The following is a 24,883-nucleotide window of genomic DNA, read 5'->3' on the forward strand; positions in this document are numbered from 1 at the left end:
TCAAGTGTGGTGTGGACATCAGTACAGATGTAAATTAGCCAACCCTTGACACGCCACACTCTGCAATCTACAGCGACAAATTACAGACCACTACAAAGAAGAAGAAGCAAGGCACACGTATCAAACACCCAGGCCTTGCTCACACTCTACACTAAAATGACTCAATCACAAGGGCAGCTTTAAATACAAACACACCCAGAAGGAGCTGACGAGACACTGAGGTCTGATTACTCAGGCCACGTTTGAAGGTGAAGAACTGTGTGGACAATTAGGCATAGCTTATAACATAATACAACTCCCTAACACATTTTATTTGTCTATGCCAAACAACTTGAGATACAAAAATCTGAACTCCATATCTGCTACCAAGTAGTTAACAAACACACTTTTCTTTGCTCTGTGGCCAAACACAAATGTGAGTGTGCATGTGTATATTTTATGTTAAGAGGCAGTTACTAACAAATAAAATCTACTATGGAGCTAAAGTTGGTCCCCAGTGGTCAGTCAAGATGCAACTGAGCATCTGCCTAACCAACACAGCCTGTCACAGTGTTCCCACTCCGAGTGATATACTATAGGCCTGGCCTACCTTTGTACCTACATCGGGAAGCTGAATGATGGTGTTTACTGACTGCTTTGACCCTTGACCTAGCTTTAAAGGAGGGCCATGAGACCTCCACCAGCCCTCTATGACAGAGGAATCTGGTGCAGAGACGGCAGGGCGTCAGACCTGACACGTCACACCCAGCCGGGAGGGCTCTGTGCACAGAGGAAGAAGGACAGGCGGGAAGAAAAGTAGGATTTCTAACCTATGTGGGAAAGGAGATAGCTCCTCATTAACCTACATATCTCTGTGGTTTCTTATTTCTAGCCCCAGAGCACTAAAATCAAACGTGGTCTTTCACTGGTGACAAAGACCAGCACATACTGGGTCCCTACACTACGTGTACTTCACTCACTTTCACCACTTTCCTAACATAAACCATCAAACTCACCACCGACAACTGCCAACACAAACAGCTGCATGTTTCTTCATCTTGGTTTTACAGAACCTTTAGTGCTGCACAGTCTTATATGTGTGTGCTCGGATGTGATCTCTGTCTTGACTTCAGCTTGTACAAAATGCTCAATCCAGGCTAATGACCAAAACTAAAATGTGAATTTAGATATTCTACACTGGCACCATGTCAGCTTCAGAAATGATTTTATAATGCTCTTTTATAGTGCTGCTTTTTTGTATAGTTATCTATAGCCTGGGCCCCTTTTATATTTCTACTATTCCCCAACAGTCCATCAGATACCTTACAGCCTTAAGGCATGTTGCATTTACCAACCCTAGATCCAAGTCAAAAAGGACACACACAAAAACACACTCACAAACCAACCCAACAGTCCAGCGGTGCTTACCGGTGGGCCTGGTTCTCCTTTCTGTCCTATAGCTCCATCCAGCAAGGAGAACTGAGTAGGTGGCACCTCCCAGCTCTGGAAGCCATCAGTAGCAGGTGGTGTTACTGGGTTGTATGAACGTCTGGTTGGTTGCGGGGTGACTAGAGCCTTGGTGATTTTGGCTTGACTTGTTGGTTTGATGACCTTTTTGGAAACTGGTTTGGAGGTTTTAGCAATTGTAGTTTTGGAGATTGTTGATTTTGAGGGGTTGACCTTGGATATTGTTGATTTAGAAGGAACAACTTTGACAGAATTTGTTTTGGGTTTGGACAGAGTGGCTTTGGATGGCGTGACTTTAGGCTTGGGAGATGTTTTCTTGGCTGTGGTGGGTTGTGGTTTCTTTGAGACTGCACCTTGGTTTGATATGGTAGGGTCAGCCTTTGTCTTGGGATGTTTGGGGCTGGTAGTGGCTGGAATAGTAGGTTTCTTCTTGTCTGTTCCTGCAATCGTCTTTTTGGAATTGTTATTGGGACTGGCCTTTGTGGGAGGGGGTTTGGAGGGTTTTTGATTTGAAGGATTAGAGGTGGTGGGTCTTGGGTTTGGTTGTTTTGTCGGGGGTACTCTTGAACTGAGTGGTGCTGTGACAGTTTCAGTCCTGGCCTTGGGAGGCGGGGAAGCCAAACCAAGCTGGACTGTGACTGGCATCACAGTTCCAAGCACGGGTGTAGGAATGGTCCCAGGGCTGGGCTTTATTGTTTGGGTGGGGGCCACATATCTGACAGCCGAGGCTGCAGCAGCAACACTCCTGGCAAGGCTAAGCCGCGTAGTCTTCTTGGCTGTTTGCAGGCCACCACCTTTAGGTGTAGCAGCGGTCGCTGTGATGTTTGTTTCTTGTGGTAGGATAGGCAGCAATGGAGGAAGGTTAGGCCTGTATGTGTCAGCTTCCCTGCACTGTTTCTTAATGTACCTGCAGTAGTTGTGAGCTGCCTGTGCAGAAGGGACCAGGTCAAACTGGCAGATGGCTCCTTCAAAGTGTGCTGAGGCTTGCTGCTGGCTTGTCCGCCCCAGCAGGAAGGAGCCCTGGAGTTCTGGAGCCAGTCCCTCCTCACTGTCCCACCCAAAGTCTGCATGAACACTCTGCTCTCCGCAGGAGGCATATAGAGTCACTCTCTGTCCATTAATTCCCACCGCCAGCTGGTGCCACTGACCATCATGGGGCTCATAGGGCAATGCCACTGAGGTGTTTGGTCCTGTGTGAAGGACCAGATTGCCCGGTACAAGCTGCAGACCGAGAAGGAGCTTCTTGTGGCCTGAGAGCAGGGTGAAGAGGAAAGCACTGTTGACACGGTGTGAGCGCACACTCAGGACCAGTGCCAGATTGGGCCAGATGGCCGCTGGGAAGACTGAGCGCAGTGGAGTTTCGATGTGCGCTCGCTGGTTGAGGATGATCCCCGATCTGAATGGAATGACCCCTGCTGGCACCGAGCGTGACGGCTTCTCTGCCTTGAGCCCCAACTTTTGGAGGATGTCCACATCTAGATAGAAGAGAGGGTTGTGTTAGAGGTGCAAATAATTATAACATGCTTTTTAAAGGTTACACACCAGTGCAGTTGACAATGAAAGCCTATTATTATCTATAGGTCTTCAGTATCTGGCAAGTATATTTTAAGAATTTACATTATCCCTCTGAATACATCTGATTTGTTGATCCCTGATCATTCCTTTCCATTCCTTACAGGAACATTAAATACATGACCAGTAACAAGTTATATCCTATTATATTTGCAAAATGGCTACATACATAAATGCAAAGGGGAAGTTTAGTATAAAAAAAATACACACCAGGACAACAGCAGAGTAACTGTAAGAACAAAGGAGAGCAAACAATCTAGACTGATAAGAAACTTATGTAAAACCAACCAAAACTATTTCCCCCAAACACAACACTCATCACACTTCTGTGGAAAGCATCCATGTTAACTGGGAGTGAGACACATGGGTAATGAGCAGAGTTACTAGTCCCAGTTTGGTTGATGTAATAACACTTAGAAACATGGCCACTTGAGCAGCAATTACACACACGTCAACAGTTAACAGATATGGATGACAGAGAAACTGTTAAACATCTTAAATTATTAATAGGACATTCTGGACTAGTTGTGAGAATTTGCTCTTCCTGAAACAAGTGAGGCTCAGCAAAATATTTTAGCTGTCTTTGCCAGTGGCTGTTGGATTGACTACACTGGTTTATGAGCCAATTTTCCAATAATTTCCTGATATTTCAGAGACACAGAACAGCAGTTCAAGTAATGGAGTTAAAAACACTGCAGGGTGAAGAGATGGGAAAAAAGATGGTTGAAGCAAAAAAAAAAAAAAAGAAAGAAATACAAGAATAATAAACACATTGGGTTTTGAGGCCAGCAAACTCCTTCTGAAGGCTGTTTAGTGCAACTTTAGGCCAAAACAAATGACTATGTATAGGCCCAGACAGATATAAAGCTAGGCTGATGATAGGGGGGTATGGAGCGACCTTGGTTGGTCAGTTCAGTGATGCTGCACACAGTGGTGCTGTGGTGGCTTTTATTTCAAATGTCAGTGGTTTGCAGCCTCACGCTTCTCTCCAACATGGCAAGTTGTGGCAACGTTTTGACCATATGACTGTCTAAGCATGCCCACAACAAATGGCCTCAGAATATAGCATGTTTATTGCTATACAAGCCTGTAAATTCTCAAAGGAGCTGCTCACCCCAAAATGTAAGCCCATTATGGCAATATCTTCACAAAAAAATCATTTGAGGTTTTAAAGTCAGACCAAAGCACTGTGGTTCTAAATGTATGATCTTTACCTAATTTTGCCTTCCTGTTTTTGGTCGTTGAATTGGTGGGTTTTGTTCTATAAAGTGCCATACTGCCAGGTTATGCTATTTAAGAAGGCTGAATGAATTCCCTACAAACTTTAAATGACTATGTTTTTTACATGAAGCAGAAAATAAATAAAATATGAATATCCCTTTAATGAGAACTTTGACTTGCATCCCAACGGTCATGTAAAGAGACAATACTTTGTCGCTGGTGTTCACCCTGTGCTGATGGAAACATGATGGCTGGTGGAGGTAATTGTGAAGGGAGCTCAGTTAAGGCCAAAGCAGTCAGTACCAGGAATGCGCAATCAGGCTAAAGGACCTAATCCTTGCTTAGTAACCATCTGGCCAACGCACTCCCCTACAAAGGAAAGAGAGACTGTTGGATACTGTATTAAATGTGTTTTAAGGTGCAAAGGACGGTTCTAAATGTACATTTGATGGCGAAATTATGTAACTTCCACACCAATTAACACATCTAAGTGCTTGCTGTACAGCCTGTTGAAGTATAGGAAATGTTTGCTCGGCTGATGTCAAGGCATGGCCTCTTTGTTTTAAGGCTATAGGGGATTAATGAGCCAATGGACATCGGCATCATCAGACAACCACCCCTTTTCCTTTCTCCTCTCATCAATAGAGTCAGTTTGGAAATTCAGAACATGACCATAGTAACCACAAGTGAGTGTAGCATCTCCCTGCCTGGAGGCAGAATACAGTTTCCAGCCTTTCAGCCAATTTTGACTCTCTGTTCAGCGTTTCAGTCTCAGGGGTGCCGGCGCTCATTCTCCATATGACCTGTGATCTCAGACCCAGGCCCCTCAACATTTTTATTGTCTCTGGGCTCATTCTGACCTGTGGTCACCGGGCCTTGTCTAATGGGGACATGTGTATAGAAGCCCTGCTTGTGAAAAGATAGAAAAGTGGGCAAGCAATGTTGATGAGATGACAGAAAATGGGAAAGATGAAGGGAAAGACAGATGGGATGTAACAGTGGCTGTACTGGTAAGCCATAGAAAGCAAGGACTTCAATGAGATGCTTGTCTTTCTATAAAGGCTTGCTTCATTAGACTATTGATGGGGGGCTCAGACTTTGGAAATATATAATTGCACGGAAAGAAAAAAAAGTTAAGAAAGGGAATTTGATCTCCTAGTAATACTGGTAGAATTAGACCTCAGGAAGGCGGCAGCTCAAAACTCAAATGTTTTTTGCAGAAAGTTTTCATGATATCAAACAAAAACTTCACATATTAAATAATATGTCTAGGAATTATTGAGTGACCAAGTTTGAACACAGTTTGTACTGTAAAACAGTTTTCTAAATCACTTTTTTTGCACAGTAAAAGTAAAGGTAGACATGCCTCTCCTATAAAGCCAGTCCTTTATGGTCTTCCCACATTCTGTATGGGGCTGTTAGACTTTCCCTTGCCTCAAAACATGGGATTTATAAAATAGCTTGAGGAACAAGACCTACATGGGGTAGACAGTATACCCATCCACACAGTGAATTCTCCTCTCTGTGTGGTCTCTTCTGCAGGAAAGGACAACAGACAGTCAGTTGGCAGTGAGGCAGCGGGTGCATTACATGTATCTGTTCTGTGCATAGACTACTGTCTCCAAACTTCTTTATTTAAATACCACTTGTAGTATTACTGGGGCATACATTAACCATGTGGTTTTAGATATACAACATACTGTATGGATGTGAACACACACACAGACAGACTTGTGTTTAACACATGGCTGGAGTTCATAGCCTCGCTCTGTGCCAAGTCACTCAAGTAGGACAGAAAGAAAGTCCAAGGCTCTTCACTCTGTAATGTTATCCCTTGTAGAGGATGAAGTCACCGATTCATTCGAACACACTCAAAAGATCTCTCTTTGGCTGGCCTTCGCTGGTCTACTGTGGGCTATTTAGGATATCTCTGAGCGGAAAAATCATCCCTACAGCAATACATTACATGTATTCCCACAATATCAGATCAGATCAGGATTCATGATTTAAATTAGGGGAAAAAAACAAGGGAAACTTTTATTTTTTTATATTTGACTTTTAAGAGTAATTTTTTCCATTTAGACTTTATTTGGTAGTGACAGCAAAGATATAGACAGGAATGTAGGGAGAAATGTAGAAGGGTATGACATGCAACAAAGGTCCCTGGCTGGAATCAAACTTGGGACACAGTGGTAATATAGTCTAAGCCACATTTAATATTTTGGGGGGTATTTTTATCTATATTTGACAGTTGACAGTTGACAGTGTAGAGAGAGACATAAAATAGGTGAGATGGAGGTATGACATGCAGCAAAGGTCCCCTTAAAGGTCCCTGGCCATAAAAGCGACCCTACAAAATGACAATTTTCCCAAATTAATGATTTGTGCTAAAGGGATTCTTAGGCAAGCATTTGGTCAGCAAGAATGATGTCTGCCAGATTTCTGCCAAGGGCTCTAAGAGTGTTCCTATGGCATCCACTGATTCTTAACAGGGTGATCTAAGGGAATTTTGGCCTGTCCTTGGCTTTTGATTTTCCCTGAAACCTATAGTGCATGGTAGTGGTGGTGTATGGACAGCGAGGGAACTGTTCTGTTCTTTAAAAGAGAAGACTCCACTGACAGTTTGGTCAGAGATTCAGGTATGTTACACTAGAAACAGTTACTGTAGCCCCTAGACTTACGCAGAGATGAGGAGCAGCCTACAGAAGTATACTGACTTCTTTCTAACTCCACACCAACAATGTTTTCATTTTCAAACTTGTAGCCATCAAAGCCACTAAAGGGTTTACTCAACTTTTTTCACATCTTTTCCCTTTATGTAAAAATAGGCAACAACCTCAGCTCTCAAGAAGATACATCATGGTTGAGCAGGGAAAGGATAAAAAAGATTCTCACTCCCCACTCTGGCCTGTCTGGATGCCTGTGAGAGCGTCTCTATGAGCAGTTACACTCAACAATCAGTCCAATTGTGACTGAAGATTGTGTGACATGCTGATTCTACTTCAGGTATGAAAACATGTTCATCATCAGTGTTTTTCAGCACTGACGATGGACAACTTTGATGTTGACTACAGTGGAAGCCCCTATCTATGCAGGGAGAAATGTATCACTGCAAAAACTATTGACAGGCTTAGAGCCATGCTGACTGATTCAGTGTTTAACCCCTCTGCAACAGTGATGTTGGTCATAGACAGTGTTGCCAGGTTTGACAGATGCCAAGAAGCCCAGTCAGAGCCTAAAATCAGCTATACTGCCAATTTTGGTCTTTTAAAGTCTAAACTATGAGGCTGGATAATGATATTCTGAAACTAACACACACACACACACACACACACAGTTTGGTCACAAATACCTGCATCTAGATGAATCTACATCCAAAACCAGATACAGATATGAAAAAGTATCTCCACCAAGTCTTAGGATAATGTAATATTTAATATTTAAGATGTAAACTTTTCCAACACTTTCATTATTGAGCTTTGACTTTGTAAAGGAATGACAATATGAATTGGAAAAAAGGTTTCAGCCTTGTTGTAATGAACTAAGATGACATTTGGTTTCAGTGACTGCATGTCGGATCTATTGAACTCTGCGCCCTGTCAGTCCCAATCATAATAACTGGACGAGAGAAGGGGCCAATTCACTGGACTGTATCTATAACTTTTCATCAAAAGAAACCGCCATATAGTACAAGAAACAGCTCAAATGATCACAAGCCACTAAAAACAATTTCTACTTGCCCAATCACATTAAAATAGCTCAATTTAGTGAAAAAAACACCTAATTTTGCAACTGTCAATAGACACTGAAAGACACTCACTGTTGCACAAAAGTAAAAAAATTTCAATAATACCTAACCTACCCTGCATCTTCTTAATTAAACCTGCAATAACTGATTTAAAAAAAAAAAATTTGGCCACTTGGGGGCAGCAAAAACTTTGTGAACATAACACTTAACATATCATCACCTTTTAGGCTGATGATGATTAAGCTAGTGAACTTGTTAGCAAACAGGTGCAAATCCAGCATTTATGAAACAATAGTTTCTGGTTGTGTTTCCGGCCACCTGATGAATGTAAGACCAATATTAACTCTCTTCTAGGTCTGTTTTTGGTCTCCACCAACTCCTGGGGGAAATATCTGGCTCTTTGGCTGCTAAATGCTTCACTATGTTCACCAGCGAGTCTCTAACTGTGTCCGTCTGCTGTTTGGTGCTGAGCAGGTAGTGTTATGTGGGTTTTTATAACTTTTTAGCTGAAAACAGCTGCCTGCTGTGGCCGAAAATTACGCTATGAAAGCAGTGAGAGTGAACCAAAACAGTAAAGTTGCAGCCGGACAGTTCAACAATTCAGGTGATAACTCTCTGGAGGTATCAGTATGCGCGACTCCTTTCACATTGTGACAGTGCTTTACATTGAGAGTACATTTTCTTTATAATGGTCAACTTTGAATCTATGATTTGATCACTCCTTTGCTCACTCAGCTTACTCAACACCTGTCGTCATGGCAACGGCTGGCCCAATTCTCATAGCAATGTGTTTACGTGCTTGGGCAATGACCAAACAGGAAAAAGAATAACTCCAAAATCCCCCCAGTGCTCCAATAACTTTCACAGTTTTTTCCACTGGTAAAATTTCAGTGAAGAAGAAAGAGGTGAGAGAATGAACTGATGACATTAAGTCATGTCTTACCTTCAGAGTGTACTTGTGTAAGTCCCAGGTAACAAGTACAATATAAAACTGTACAGAGCAATAGGGCTCTCCTGGGGGAAGAGAAGAGAGCATGTTAGAAAGAACCAGCAGTCACACAGTACTCAATTATAAAAGCGTTTAACTCTTAAAATAATTTGGTGCCATTTTCTATTAAGGTAACCTTTTTAAAGCTGTTTATGAGTTGTAACAAATGGCTTCAAGCCATTCATAGGAGCAAATTTTGGTTGCCAGGTTGTTTAAAATCCTCTTGGCTGGTGTATGTCGTTTCTATTTGGTAATAATGCAATTCTAAATATAGGTTCGTGGATTTTTCACTTTCTAATGACCCATTAATTGTATACATGTTAATAAGTCTTTAAATAAGGGTTTTAATGATCAAGTCTGCAGTTGTAGGTGTTAATAAATTGCTCAAACGGTCAAGTTGAAGATAATTTTTCACAACCTAGCAATGCAAAAGTAGATCTAACAGATCTAAAAAGCAATAGGAAATGATTTATCAACCAGTAATAGAACCATTAGTTTTAACCCCTTCATAATGTGTACCTTGTTAGAAAGTGGTACTAATAATTGAAATTGCTTGCATTTGGCCCAAAGAAGAACATCTTAAGGCATGCTTTAATACAGGTAAAACAGCTGTCATTAGGAAATCTATGGCATGTGTCTTAAAAGACAACAAACTTATTAAAATTGACTGAAATTACAAAATGTTTAAGTATCATGAAATAGGATATAACCTGTAATGATTGTTTATGCGTCACACAAAAACACTGATTCAAACAAACCCATACACATTTGAGCTACTGATATGTAAACAACAAATGGGAACTGGATTCTGCAAAAGCACTTACAACTCAGAGCAAATGCCTCTCTCCAAAACACACACACACAGCTTTAAGTTGTGGTTTGTAAGACAGAAATACTATAGTAGACTTATCCATCAACTCTCTCTCCCAAAACCATCACGTGTATGCACACACACACACACACACACACATACAGAAAACAAAAACGAAATGGTCTCTCTCAACACCCTCACCACATCCAGGTGTGCAGCAGAGCTGAGGAGACTGATTGGCAAGTGGACTGAGATCTCAGTGGGGGACTGATATCTGGTGACAGGCAGGGGAGCCACTGTTTACCGCTGGAGGTCATCCAGACACACATGGTCACACACACACATTGAAGGGAGGAAATGTGTATAACAGCTGTGGCTGGAGGGCTAGAGTGGAGCAGGCAGACGGGGGCGGGGGCCAACGACGCCAAATACATAAATGTGGGAAAGAAGGTAACTGCTGCATATTTACCTTCATTGCAAATATGTGCCTGTCTCTCTTTAGAAATATTTCTGCTAACAACCTCCGCACTAACCAGTGGCTGCTTCCCCCGATGGCCTGAATGATTATAATCAGAGTGTGTGTACATATACATGTGTGTATGTGTGATGGTGTGCTTACATGTGTGTTTGTGGTGTCTATGTCTGTCTCTCTCACAGTTCCTAGTTGCTAATAAAGCTTCATCACAATCAACCCCACACACAGCTGGTTGTGGTTACTTAGGATACTTAGTTTGTGTGTGTGTGTGTGTGTGTGTGTGTGTATCGCTCAGGCTCCCAGCTGGTTACAGTCTCATTCAGTGTCTTATCAGCTGAGGAGGGATCAGCTTTCTTAAAATGAGTCATGAATGCTGAGATTTTTTTTTACTGCAGCAAAAAATGACTCTCATTCTGTCCCCCAGGCTGTTTACATCTGTGCAAACTGGACCAGGTTTCCTGGGAAACAGCGCTGTTTTCTTTGGCTTTTCACATTAAAAGTTCTCAGTAGCTTGTTTAGATTTTCATTAGGGTGCTTTTGAAGTGTACGTGACAGGTTGGGATTTTTCTTCTGAGGTTGCACTGAGGCGGATTTGTGCAGTGTGGACATTTGAATCAGTGGGGCTGACATTTGCACACTGACCCTGTCTGGTGCGGTTTTCATACTGCAACAGGGAGCTATGACACGACTCCCCGAGGCAATTCTCAGCTAAGCTGAGTGGACAAAATACAGGCCCGATGAACAATACCTCCTCCTAAGTCATCCACTAAACCAGTGTAACCTATATATTGTGCTGTGAGTCACTGTACTCACATTTCAAAGGCAGAAGGGGGAAGAACGCTGATCTGTTCTGCTAACAACATCTTTCTCTACTCATTGAACTTCTGCTGATATTACCAGGGTTAGTTTACACCTCTCCTTTGCTGTCAAAAAGTGAAAAAATTTGGCTAGACAGATAGATGGTGATAAACAAAGCAGTGTGACTGAGCAATAAATTGAAATGAGTGAGTCAGAGGATCTAGATGTTGGATTGTTGAATGTTTGCAAAGATATCTGGTGTCCAATCTGCTGCAGATGAAAACCGTCATATTTCTGACTCAAAGCCAATTTTATCTTTACTTACGTAATTTTCTGGCATCATTGTCTCTTTTCCTAAAGTCTAAACTCTGATTCTAACCTCTCGACCCCCCCAAAACCACCACCCCCTTCCAGACACGCTCTTAAACAGCAGCCTGTCTGTAGGCCACCAACCAGTCAAAGGTTGAGGGGGAAAAAAAACACTGTGAAGCCTGTATAGTTTCCGTTTCTTTTCACAAGTGTGGACTACTCAATGATTCCCTGAAAGGATTTCCCAAAGGCGATCCTGCTCCCTGAGCAAGCAAGCAGGCACGCACACATACATACAAACAGAAAATACTCACACCTCCACACACACAGTGGAAAATTCCTATAGATGAGCTGACACTAACAGAGGGTGACTGACATCTAATAAGACCAGTGTTGTATGTCCATCAACTGTTTTCTTTGCAGTCAGCTAATCTCTTACTTCAGACTGTTTACTTCCTGACTTATTTTCTACAAATGACTTGCATCCTTTTTTTCTTCCAACTACTACTGTGCCTAATAGCAGATGAAACATAAAATAGTATGTGACTCATTGTTATACCCCGCTCTGCTTGGATTTGGTGGCAACTGAAACTAATTATACAAGTTAGAGCAAGAGTGATCGACTCAGAAATAGTCAGTCATATGTTACATTTTAAAAATTAACTCTATGGTTGTTTTTTTCAGTGTAAAAAAATGTCAGAATACACAAACACAAATATACCAACACATTTAATAATTGCTATTGAAAAGCCAGGAGTGACATAAAGGGCGACACCATGTGGACATGTGAATGAAGCTCCAACACCTCGCAGGATCTTTAAATCGCAATCCATTTTCATCTTAAATGAATAATGTGGTAGCAGTAACTGTTGGGACCGTTGATCCATTTGAGTCATTTCTTATTTTTCTTTCCAGGGAAGTCTGATAAATGAAGCTGATACTATTTTGGCCAACTTGTTTTAAATGAAAAACTAGGGGACGGTAGGTCAAATCTCCAGACTTTCCTACTCCCTAGATGACTGCATCCCCACTATCTCGCCACTGATCCATTAACTACACCAGATGTTCACTGCGCAATAAAACATATCTAAGGTAAGAATGACCCATGCATGCATAAATTAATCACTACATAAATGCATGACTTATCAACTGTAATTGTGTAACAGCTGGTGGCTGCATATACTTCTTTAGAAAAAAAAGTCAAGAGCGAATATCTCGGTCGATATATTAAAATAGCCCGGTTTGATTTTCACTGCCTGTGTAAGTCTGTGTTGTAAACACATGCATGCAACATCTGCATTTTATGTCACAGACTAGTACAAATCACGTCAGTTGCAGATGTTTTCTTAAACAAACTGATAAGTGGATGTTGTCGGGAACACTATTGCCCAAGCTGATGTCATAGTTTTAGCTGACTAACTGTAAGAGCATGGGTATCTCCTTAAAACAATATATTTTAACTACCCTGCGTAAATACGGCTGTGCGTAAAAGGGAAAACATGGAAAGCATCCTAACAAAACCTAGCAGACGCTCCAGTGAATGCTGATGAACCTCTCATGAAACTTTATAGGTCTAAATAATTGCCTGCATGTACCCATTGTCTATTTGCTACAAAAACGGTCAAACACTTAAATGAACTTCACTGAGCAATCTGTGTTAGAATACGCAGTGAGAAGGGGATATCACATGTAGCCCACACGAATTGCTTCTAAATGAACCTGGTTGTTATTCTTCTATTCTTCTTGTCCAGTTGCAATGAAAAAAAGAAACAAACATTTGGAAATATTGAGTATGCCTATGGTTCAAACAGATTCCATACAGCCTCAATAGTCCCCCAGCGGACTCCCCTCCTGCATGGTGAGCTGGACCACAGCCAGCCGGCACATCACAGGTACGCACATGGAGGCAAACAGTTCCAGCCGGTGATCCGTCTCACCTCAGCTCTTTGCAACATCCTCTCATCAGAGCACACAGACACAACAGAATAAAAGAAAAATAAATGATACTTACTTTGTGTCTAGATGAGAGGTTCTGCAATCTCTCCTTCGGGTGCCTAAATTCATTTGTATTCATTTGTCCTGGCAGTCAAAAACCTGACCGTTAATCACAGCGTGACTCCTATGCAAGGGGGGCAGAAGACACCGGTCGCCGTTTTACACATTTGACAAGCTTGAGATGAAGTTCCAGAGGAAAAAACTCATGTTGATTTGCCTGTCAAGCCCGACATAAATTCCTTCTGGCAGGCTGGTTTGACAGAGAGTTTTCCTGTGCGATTGTCTGTCGATATTCCCCTGTGTTTCATTCATTTATGCCGATCCAGATTGAGGGACGCGCAGCCGGAGAGAAAGCTGGGTTCTTTTGGAGGGGGGTTACGGAGTCAGGAGCGTTGGACTCATCCCTTTCCTTTTTAAATAGGCTTTCTGTGGGTAAAGCGATGGCAAATGCACCGCACAGCCAGGTGTCAAGTTACAAACCCAGCGGTTGCATAGAGCAACTACACGCCTTCTCCAGGGGGTGGCCACATGGATCTTACCCAAAGCCCCATGCACCGGTAAACCATATGAATGAACCACGGTGACACTCGGTGGGCAGCGCTTCACAGACTTGAACTGCCAAACAGGGACGCCTACAGCTACTCCAGAAACTCCCTTTGTGTATCCACCCTATTATCCCTCAATGCGTGCAATAATTTGGGTGATTAAAGCCAAGTTTTTAGGAGAAGAGATGGTGTGAGAACTAGCTAAAGGATAACTTTTTTACTTCTCTAAAAACGTGGAGTGTGTACCATCTCCCCTTGGAGTGAAAATGGTGAAAAATATGGGGGGAGTTTTGAAAAAGATATGAGTAACCTACTGCAAAGAAAAAATATGTCTAAGATGTTGAGTCATTTTCTGGAAAGAGCTCTCTTATTTTGTAAGACACACATGTAGTCATGATGTGGTTTGAACACAAACAAAAAATCTTGGGCCAGTTCATACACATATTTCAAACATTTCGCAATGTGACACACCAGCATTGACAGAAGTGTTAATGGAGCAGCACCTGGATCAGCTCTCATTACCTTAAGAGGGGTCATGGCCTGGTGCAGGATAAGGTCTACCAAAGACCTCCACACAGGCACAACAGCCAGTAATTACTACCTGACATCTGTTTGAAATGTTTAATGAAGGGTGATAAGACATTTTGTGTTCCTTCAAAATGTGTGCTGAGTTACAAAAGGGGGAGTCAAAAGTTTTTCACAAGGACTTTTTCTTAAGTTTAACGTCATTCAGGAGAAAACTGCAACCAGGAAGGTCTGTGGATTATTCAGAGTAATGGGAACTTTGCTTTTCCAGGGAGATGTTGCTGTTAAATTTTAATGCTGTGAGCACCACAAACAAATTATACTATATACTATACTATACTACTTCTATATATACTATCATATTGGGCTGTTGTCAAAAATCTCAGAGACAGAAATCTCAAAACCTGTGAAAGTAAAACGAAAAACTAGTGGCATGGCAAGATAACACTAATGATAAGTGGGAAAATATGCTTTTCTTTGTGTGTGTGCTTTCTTTGTAACCTGGATGAACAGGTCCTTTGATTGAGAAGGCAAATGCACAAAGCAAAATTACCTTCCTTGGGCATGTTTAAGAAAAACACCTGCTTGGGCCTCAGCCCATCATCTCTTGGATAATTTAAAATAAGGAGGACTAGTAGTTTTAATCTTCTAACCTAATCTTGCTTTGATTGTAATTAAACTAATTTGAAGTGAATAATTGGAATAATTTCTGTATTAAAATAAGATGATCTTATCACATAAACACCACCTGAAACTGAGTGGACAAACAACTGGCTATATGGAGGCTACAGATTAAGAATATAAGGGACTTGGGTCCATTAACATTCACTCTTGGAGCTGACCGGCCAAAGGCCTCTATCACTGAAAGGTCGCCTCGAATGACACTCTGTTAGGGCTGGGCAGAATGCGTGTGTGAGTCATGGCGATCTCTCTGTATTTCAGCTTAAGGCCGTTGGTCACCAGCCTCAGGGGTGGGTGCTAATGGATGCAAGTCATTAACATCCTCTTTACAATCTCCTTCACACACTCTGTCCCTTGTGTTTCAGCACTTGGTGCCACCCGACCCTCCCATATACTTCCAATGAGCCACAGTGACTCTGCCCCCTTCTTCCAAATTACAAACTCTGCGCTCGCTAGCGCGCTCACTGCCACCCCTTAAAGCTGCTTAATTATGGTCATTGGCACCAAGTCTGAAAGCTCCCTTTATCCCCCCCACGCTCCAGAAATAGGCCCTGCTGAAGCACACAGGCAGCCCAGATCAAACGTTCCCCATAGGGAAGGGGTCATTACTGGTACGCAGGGCGGACACAGCCCAATGGGTGCTGGGCCACGCCTTGAGCCCAAATTGCAGCCTGGGCCTAGTGAGGACACAAGACTGTTCTTTGATGCACGGCAAGAGTAACAGCAACACGGGCTGTTTGGATATCAGTGTTTACAGTGAGCTGTGTACTGTACATACACATAAACAACCAATACAGTGGTTTGCAGACTAAAAGCTAAGAAAATTGGGCGCTGGGCTTGGTTGGGTGTTCACATGTTTCTCATGGTTTATATTTATCCGTAATTCACCGCTGTTTTACGTGAGTAGCATGAGTACAATTGTTTCCAAGACCTTAAGTAGTTAAAATGACTGAAATTATGCAAAAAGTACAAAGATTTTATTCAACTTATTACATTGTTTATTTAATTTTGTCCATTTAAAAGCACCTAAGGAAAGATGCTAACTAAGTAACGTAAACAGTGGTGTTTTTTAGAACACGTGTTGACATAAAATAACCTCATGTCACCCAACAAATAAATAGGCTGTAAAGACAGTCACCTCTGTGTAGGTGTGTTTTCACGCTGGGCAGTGGCAGAGGTTATGGAGGTGGTGGCGGTGAACCAGACAGTGCTGTCTCTCTCAGCTCCACTGCACACAAGAAGACTGTTCATACAAGGAATGTGTGTGAATGCGAGTGTGTGAATGCACACGTGTGTGTGTGTATGTGGAGTGTCTCTGTGGTTTGTGTTTTTCCTTTACAGGTGGTTCTATCCACTTGTTTGTGTTCCTGGTTCTGTCTCCTTCCTGTGCAGGGATGGTTTGGTGATGGACTGGGAGATGGAGAGTGGTCAAACAAGCTCCTGTCTGCTGTGCCCTCTGTCACACTCAGTTCCACATTATGGTCTTTCTATTTCCATTTCTTTTTGTATTTTCCTCTTTTCATGTGTCAGACCCTACTCCACGCTGAATTCTAGTTTCTAATCTAGTTTTCTAAATCCTCTCGATCTCTCCCTGCTTCCTTCAATCGCCTCTCTCTCTCTCTCTTCTTCTCTCTCTCTCTCTCCCTGTCATTCCTTTACCACAAGCATTTCCAGTGCTGGCACACCAGAGTAGACAGCCACCCCGAAAGCAGTGCCACAACCATAATGAGCATGTTGAGTTCTCATAATAACACCAGAATAACCTGCTGGGGGAGACAAGCTCTTTTGGGGGCAGTCTCTCAGACCTGGCTACCCTGAATTGAAAGTGTCAACACCTCACAGACCTGCACTTGTTGAAGTGTGATATTCGAGTTTACTATGTACTGTTTTTAGATTGATTTCTGCAGTGTTTGCTTTTTTCCTACTGTATTTTTGTGTTAGGGGTTGAGATGTTGTTGTAAGGTGCTAAATTGATGCACATTTACTGTAATTGTAGACCAGTGCCTTTCACACCTTGCTCTTTGTTTAGGGACCGTACAAAAATTATTAAGGGGGGTAGAGGGTTTAGAAAAGGGGGAAGGTTTTGTATTTTTTCTCTTCGCTTTGGTTTTTAAAGCTTTTTAAGTGAAAACAGCTGCCTGCTGCAGCCAAGAACGATACAATGAGAGTGGTGAATCTCTGTATATAAAGATGAACCTTGTGTCTCCACTCCACACAGTAGTGATTGGGGTTGGAGCCACGATATGGAGGTCCCGCCCATACGATGGGTCGACTCAATCGTAAGCAAGGCTCAGCTATCAACACTGAAACCCTGTTTTTATAACATCAAATAACTAAAACCAAACTTAGTAGAAAACTGAACACTTAAACATACATCAGCATTATAAGAACTATGTAAAATGACATAAACCACTCTTGGGAAAATTTTATTTGACATGTGCTTTGATTTTTTTAGTTTGGCCCATGTCCCATCTGTTAACATGGAGGGGGTGGGGTTTATGACCTGTACTGCAGCCAGCCACCAGATGTTTTGGCTTCACTTTTGTGGAGCTGCCATGTCATCCATCTTTATATAGAGTTAATGGTTCATCAGTGCGAGTGCCCTTTCACATTGTCACATTGTTTTCACCCTGTTATCTGACACAAAATATTGATTATAACATCTGCAAATTCTTTGTGCAATTTTGATAATAAATGACAAAATGAATTATACAAATTCTTACTTTGAGTTGTACTATGGTCTGGGTGAATACTAAATTCTGATTGGCTGCTGTGTGACGATTAATACCTGATGTCGGACATTTACTAAGTAGTTTCAGTGGAACTGTCTGTTTACCATTCAAAAATAATGTGCTGAAATGGATTGAATGAAAATAAAGTCTGTATAAGCTGAAATATATGTTATATATCATAACACTGAGTGTAGTGCCTCATCCCAACAACACCACATGCCTGATGAAGACCACGGAACCCCCTTTCCATTTACATATTACCCTCAGTCAAGGGGAGGATCCAAAGAAAATGTAAATAACACTAGGGAGAGCCTTGCTTTAAAAAACATAAATGTTCAGCCACCCCCCCTCCCCACCCTGATAATTTGCATACAGTCCCTTACACTTTGCAAGAAAGACTTTATGAATCCACACAAGTTGCGGAAGAGGCTAGCCTGCAGAAGAAATATCCAATATGTAAAAATGTAGCAGAAGGGTCCTGTGCAGTATAGCTTTACCTTCTTCTCATTCCTGACACATTTTTTGGCAGTCAGAGAGAATATTGACACAGGACCAACTTGGCACCATCAGAAAGGCGCAACACTCTAGGAAGTAAGTCCACACCTGTGTGAGTATAAGCACAGAAGATGTACTGTATATACATACTGTAAGTGTGTGCACAGGTATGCAGGGTCTTAGATGTGTATGTGTGAGAGAAATTGGCTGGATTGGGTGCTGTGAAATTCCACCTTTCAAGTTCCTCCCTCCATAAACAGTAGATCCTGACAGCATGTACAGTAGGAGAAACCCTTATTTTAAATTCCAGGCAAGTTTTTATTCAATTCACAGTATAATGAAATCCCACCTCAGTGTGCAATTCATCTCCTGATTAAATCCAACTGCAATTTCCGATTCACTACTTATCATCTGTCAAACAGAGCCACAATTCATTCTTATTCTGGACACAAGGCTCTGTATTGAATTTGGATTGGGCCACCAGAGACCTGGGTAGCCTAAGTGGAAACAGCAGGGCCTAGTGAAACTGATTTTATGCCAGAAGAGCCTCTGGCATAAAATCAGTGTCCAGATTCCAATGATGCCCTAAAAGGACTTCATTATGCTCTCAGAATATGGACTAGACAAATATTTGGCTTGGTCATTATGATGCTGTATCCACTCCCCCCATGGAACCAGATCCTACACCAGGCTCAGTGTTTCTGCATCCTAGAGATGGCTCACCAACTCTCTGTCTCTTGCTAACACGAGCCAAATGGAAAGAAAGGAAAGCAAAATCTTGCAAGAAATACAAAACGTTTTTCCACTGAAATATTAAAAAAAGAGAAACAGAGGAACAGAAAAATGTTACTGCCACCAGGGAATCGTACAATATTAGGAGTAGAATATTTTGATAATCATCATCTTCTGTCTCCATCATTCTGACACAATTCAGAAGTGGTCAGCAAGTGGCACTCCCTCATATCCTCCAAACAGATGGTCTTTCACTCAGATTTCTCTTCTCCACTACTCCTTTCTCTAACCTCACTCCCACCTTCCTCTACACACACACACACAACACACACACACAGACACACACACACACAGAGAGATATCCCAGATTCCATCAATGACCAGCCATCTTTTTCCTACCTGAACTGTTTCCCTTCACAAGGAGATAGGCACGTATATATCATTGATGCCGCCTCTGTAGCTTTTGCTGTAGATTTTAAAAGCAGAGTTTGGGCCATGTTTTTAGTGTCTGACAACAGTGCGTGACAATTGTTGGTAGGAGTGTTTGAACTTCTGTCTCAACTCTTTTTTCATAACAACTAATTAATTTTTTGAAAACAAAGAGTGCAACTATTGAATGCCTAGTACTACAATGTGGCCACGTTATCGGCATATTTAGATGAATTTTTGCATCTCACCCTCACTATGACGCGGATATTAATTGGGATAGTTTATATATATATATTTATATATATTTTATATTTGTTATACTTTTAAGCATAACCAGGACTTTATATTTACTGGACACATATAACAAAAATATCTTTCTTCTCTTTGCCCAATTAACTGCATATGTTCACAAGGATTGGAGACCAGTTTGGTTAATACAGTTGAATGTTGATTCTTGAGTGCGTACTACCTTGGCATATGCGCTGTTTGTGTGTGTTTTTGTCCAACCATGCTGTACACATGTACAAAACTGTGTGTGTCTGTGTGTGAACTTCTGTCGTTATCTGTCCTGTAAAGCAAAACTGTTCCAGGCCAGTGGCTGTGCCTAGGAATCACTTTCAGATGGTTCTGATAGTGGGATATTATCCAACTCACTGTGGCCGCAGTGACTGCAGGAAATTTGAGAATTTTCCTATAGACACGAGTCATAGGGCCATATGACCCTGTGTCCTGTCCACACCAGTGAGATAACTTCCTCTTCCGGATGGTGACATAAGCCATCACCATTAATATGGCCAAGCTAAATGTTTCTTCTTATTAAAGAGACCCAAACTTGGAGTCTAGAGTCCTTACACAGCAAAATGTGGCTTACTGTAACTCTGTTAGCCTGAAGCACAGGGATTTCCACCAATGGCATCTCAAACATATCTTATATGTTTACAGATAAGGGGACTATATTTTTTTTAAATCTGCTATTGAGAAAAATAAATTGGATTTCCTGTAGCAAAAAACGGCCTTACAGGTAAACCTTCCTCGTCCAGTCCTGTTAAAGGCATTTCTTTTTGAATCTTTCAGCTTGGTCTCTACTTGTCAAAAGCTCTGTAGGTAAGGGAGAGATTGAACAGATTTAGGATCTAGCCATCCAAATTAAAGCCTCCAAGCTGGGAGGTCACAAGACTTTTACGTGCAGCAGAGCTGTCCATCTTGTAGGTCAAGGCCCATGCAGGAGACTGGCAGAGCTCTAACTTTGCTGCCAATCTTAACTCCTTTACCCCCTCTTCCCTGCTCTTTCATTCCTCATGCTGATTCTCCCTTACTATTTCTGTGACCCTACCTCTACCTCCTGCCTCTCATATGCCACGAGAGGAAGCCAAGTTTGGAGGGGAGAGAGGAAAAGCTTATCCTTTCTTTAAGTCCACCAAAACTCTCTTTGCAAAAGCCCTCAGGACTATATAATAAACATTTCATTTCCTCTGGCAAGCAATAGGAAGGCTTATATGATGTAAAAGAGCAGAAATAGCGACTGAAAAATGCTTGTCATTCTGTGTTTCTCGTGCCAGGTTCATTCCTCCAGTTGAAAGGCTGGATCAGTGTATGAAGAGGCTTTTCATTCTGAAGGACATTTAGTTATCTTATTGCAGAGGGATAGAACTGGTTTACTTTAAGTAGCGTAAATAAAAAAGGACATGTTTTATTCAAAGACAGGCACAAAAGATTCACACAAGGAATGTGTTGTTTACAGAACTGACTGTTGGTGTACAATTAAACCAAAAGCAGTAAAAAGTTAAAAGCTCTTTCTATCAGACTTCTTCGGTCAATACTCCAGTCAGGAAATTCAGTAAGTAACAATTAGCTAAACACTTCTTGAGCAACTGCAATTATTGTATGCAATATCGCAATCAAGTTTGACATGTTGAATATTCATCTTTTGACATTTATTCCTAAAAACTGTTTTAAAAGACATTTTACAAACCCTTTACCTATTATTAAATATTATTACAGAGTTTGGTTGGCAGATGGGATTTTTTTGGATACTGTAAGTTTTTGAAACTGTACTTCTGTACAGAGGCCAAGCCAAGCCACACATCCCATAGTGGTGGGAGCAAATAAATCTATCCTTTTAGAAGGGGACTTTGAAGAACTTGGTGATAGAAACCTTGCTCTATGCTTTCTTCCATTCGTCTTCCATCATCTTGACACCGTGATCCTCCCTCCGTGTAGTTTGAAAAATATTAAGGAAGCCACCCCATCACATAAACATGCCTAGTTCAACTTAATGATCCTAACACGGAACTGTGGGGCATGTATATAAAAAACAAGGTATTTTCCCATCAAAATCAAACCAATGTAAACAGCAGAGTTCGATTAAAAGCAAAAAATTCTACCAAAACATGGGAGAAGGTAGAACAAAGCTACCTTTGTCAGTGATATTTCATGCCTGCATAAAGATGCTCGCTTGCAGTTCTGAAGCTTGTATTTTCCTGACTGTCAAGTGTTCATTTGGCAACCTTTGCCTGCTCATTTAACATTTTTGTGCCCTCTGAAGTGGGCATGGCATAGGAGTGGGTGGTGCATGAGATGCAACCAAGTGGATTCCAAGTAAGGTGAGGTGTCGGTATGGTGAGAATTGAATTTGACACTATATGAGGACCACGTGTGTGCTCAAGTCAGCGTCATCCAGTTAATTATTTAATAGCGCTTTATTTGTAACAGGTCCTATATAAATGTGCTGCCTCCTCTCTGGCTAGACTAACACAGGGACCCTTCACGCTCTTCTCCTAGTGCCAGACTGATGATTATTCTAACAGATTGTTACATCTCCCTAGCCAAAATAAATACTTATAATGATAATACTTAGGTTTTCTTGCATATACCTGCAGTGTATTTAGGTATGAAAGACTGACATCTTCCATGCTGCTGCTAAACCATCACACAGTATGTGGGATGGCTGGAGGATAAGGTGAATATAATGTTTCCATCAGACTGTATGCTTATTTTCTTCAGGACAAATAAGCACCCATTACTGCTCTCACCCCTTAATTCTTATAGTTTCTAATCTGAGGGCTGCACTTTACCCGTAGCTGCTTTCTGCTCCCATCTCAAGGTCTGGTTGTTGAGTTACATGGTCTCTGGGTTACATCGTCTTTCTTTTTTATACCACTTTAATTCAGACTGAACTATCTTAATATATGTGATGGTTTTAAGTGAAATGCCTTGGCAACCATTTGATGGAGTTCCATTAAATTTGTTATTTGTTATATTCATGTTGCCCATAAGATGAATCCTACTGTCTTTTGTGATCCCGTGACTTTTCATCTTGTGCCATCATAGAGTCAAATATCTGCAAAACAAATGGCATTCCCAATGGTCTCAATCGTACTTTGTGCTTAGTGCTAATTGGCAAATGTAAGCATGCTAACAACAACTAAACTAAGATGGTGAACCTTGTTGGTGCACCGCTGTGCCTAGGTGCAGCCTCACATAACTGCTAGGCTGTTAACTCTCTGTCTTATTATAGTGTTGTTCCTGAGAACTAGTACTTTCCTGGACAGCACTAAACTGTTTGAATGTTTCTCTCTTCCTTATTTTTAGAGCCATCATTCCTCTAACCTAAATCCCTTCTGCTTTTTGTGCTTTTGTTGTAAAATAAGATAAGTATTTTCATGTTGCAAGTGGAATCCATGGAGGCGTCCCTGGGAGAGCATATAAATGATAATGATACAACAGAATCCAACCTTTAAGATTTAAAGACTGTGAGAACGAAGGGAGAATTGTCGGGTGTGGAGGGTAAGCTCAGCATGATGTGCCCACAAAAACATCTGTGAAAAGGACTGAGGGCTATTGGATAGGAGGATGATCAAATATTTTAGTCGATTAAAAGCACCATAATTGCACTAATTTGTAGAAGATGTTCTGCAACTTTGTTTGTCTTTTCATTAGCATCTATCCAAATATTTCAACAGCCAATGCATGATAACAAACTCAGGAGTCAATTTTGTTCCAGCTGAAAACATTATGATATAAAAAAACCTACAAAGACTGTTTGTATATGCCTGCCGTCAGCAAATTAAATCAGCATAATTTCCTTCTTGTAAAACATTGTTGAATGGTTTTATGACTCAATAAGTGTTAGAATCTGGAAATGACCATTTTCAAAACTTACCATTAAAACAGATGCAAGCTTGGAGGCGAGTGGTACATCATCAAAAAATTTAGGAAATAATTACGACAGTATGAATAACTGCCTCTCTTGGACAGAAAAAAAACCCCAGCATGTTCCATAACATCACTGTAACTGTAACTGCTTTTATTGCACACTTCCACCGTCTTGCCTCACATTGTCTTCATTGTGAGTTTTTGCTGGTTTCCACTTTCTCTTCCAGTGAATGACACATGAGAAGATTTATGCTGGCCGTCATAATGGGCAGGGCTGATCTGAATTTGATGCATGGTGACCGTTAAGCATTCGGGTACATGCATGTCTATGGTTGTCTATGTCTATTTATTAGTTTACTGTTAGTTCTTATAATATATTTTTCGATACCTGGAGTACTTAACGCTGAAATAAAAGGTGAAACTTGAATGCCACATTTCAGCCTTATAGGAGGATTGTAACACTGTTTATCCTGCGATGTGTCAGTTTAACTTGACCATAACGTGACCACTGTATATACAACTCTGACTAGAGCAGAAATTACCTTAGTGACAGACTTCAAGTAATTCCAGTTTCTGGCATGAAGGCTTTTCTGTGAGTCATATTTTTGGAAATAACAATGACTTTCAACTGAATATAACTCTATACCCCTCAAGTTGACACTTTTGGCTTTTAGTGAACTGCCTTGACAACTACCAGATGAATTACCATTAAATTTGGTACAGACATTCATGGTTCCCAGATGATGTAGTGACTTTGGTGATCCCCTGACATTTCCTTTAGTGCCATAAAGTCAACATTTCAATGTATCTAATACTTTTATTAAATACCTGCAAATAAAAAAAATGACATTCCCATTAGCTTCAGCTCTCAGTACTTTGTGTTTAGTGCTAGGTTAGTTTTCACTTGACGTGATTGTGAAAACTGTGAAAACACCATTGGACAACAAATTCAATGATAGTCATTACAAGTCAGAAAACAATGAGATTCTATAAAGAAACAAGAGTTAACTCAAAGGTATTGTAAAAATTAGGTTGTACAGTAACAACTGGATTCACAAAAGTAAAGAGTAACATTAGTTATTTGTCTTATTGGTTACATTGTGGTGTCATTCCAGGATTCCAAGTTGTTCAAGTAGAAGTATCACCAGTGAAAGATCAACATTAAGTCCTCATAGGAAGTACAACACAGTTAATATATGCAAACACACAAGTACAAATAGCTGAAT

The 24,883-nt window shown here is 41.2% G+C and overlaps 1 protein-coding gene across 1 annotated transcript in view; it reads right to left on the bottom strand.

Annotated features, from left to right (window-relative positions):
• Positions 1-13,752, bottom strand: part of LOC118332773 (collagen alpha-1(XXVII) chain A-like) — a 71,484-nt gene extending 57,732 nt beyond the window's left edge. The window contains exons 1-3 of the mRNA XM_035668201.1: positions 13,380-13,752; positions 8,931-9,001; positions 1,408-2,921 (exon numbers count right to left, since the gene is read on the bottom strand). Coding sequence (XP_035524094.1) covers positions 1,408-2,921; positions 8,931-9,001; positions 13,380-13,432 — 1,638 coding nt within the window. The 5' untranslated portion in view covers positions 13,433-13,752. The remainder of the gene's footprint in view (positions 1-1,407; positions 2,922-8,930; positions 9,002-13,379) is intronic.
• Between the last annotated feature and the right edge of the window lie 11,131 nt (positions 13,753-24,883).

Source organism: Morone saxatilis, unplaced genomic scaffold (assembly GCF_004916995.1).
Source record: "Morone saxatilis isolate NCDOM2014 unplaced genomic scaffold, NCSU_SB_2.0 Contig21, whole genome shotgun sequence".
In the NCBI taxonomy this organism is placed as follows: Eukaryota; Metazoa; Chordata; class Actinopteri; family Moronidae; genus Morone; species Morone saxatilis.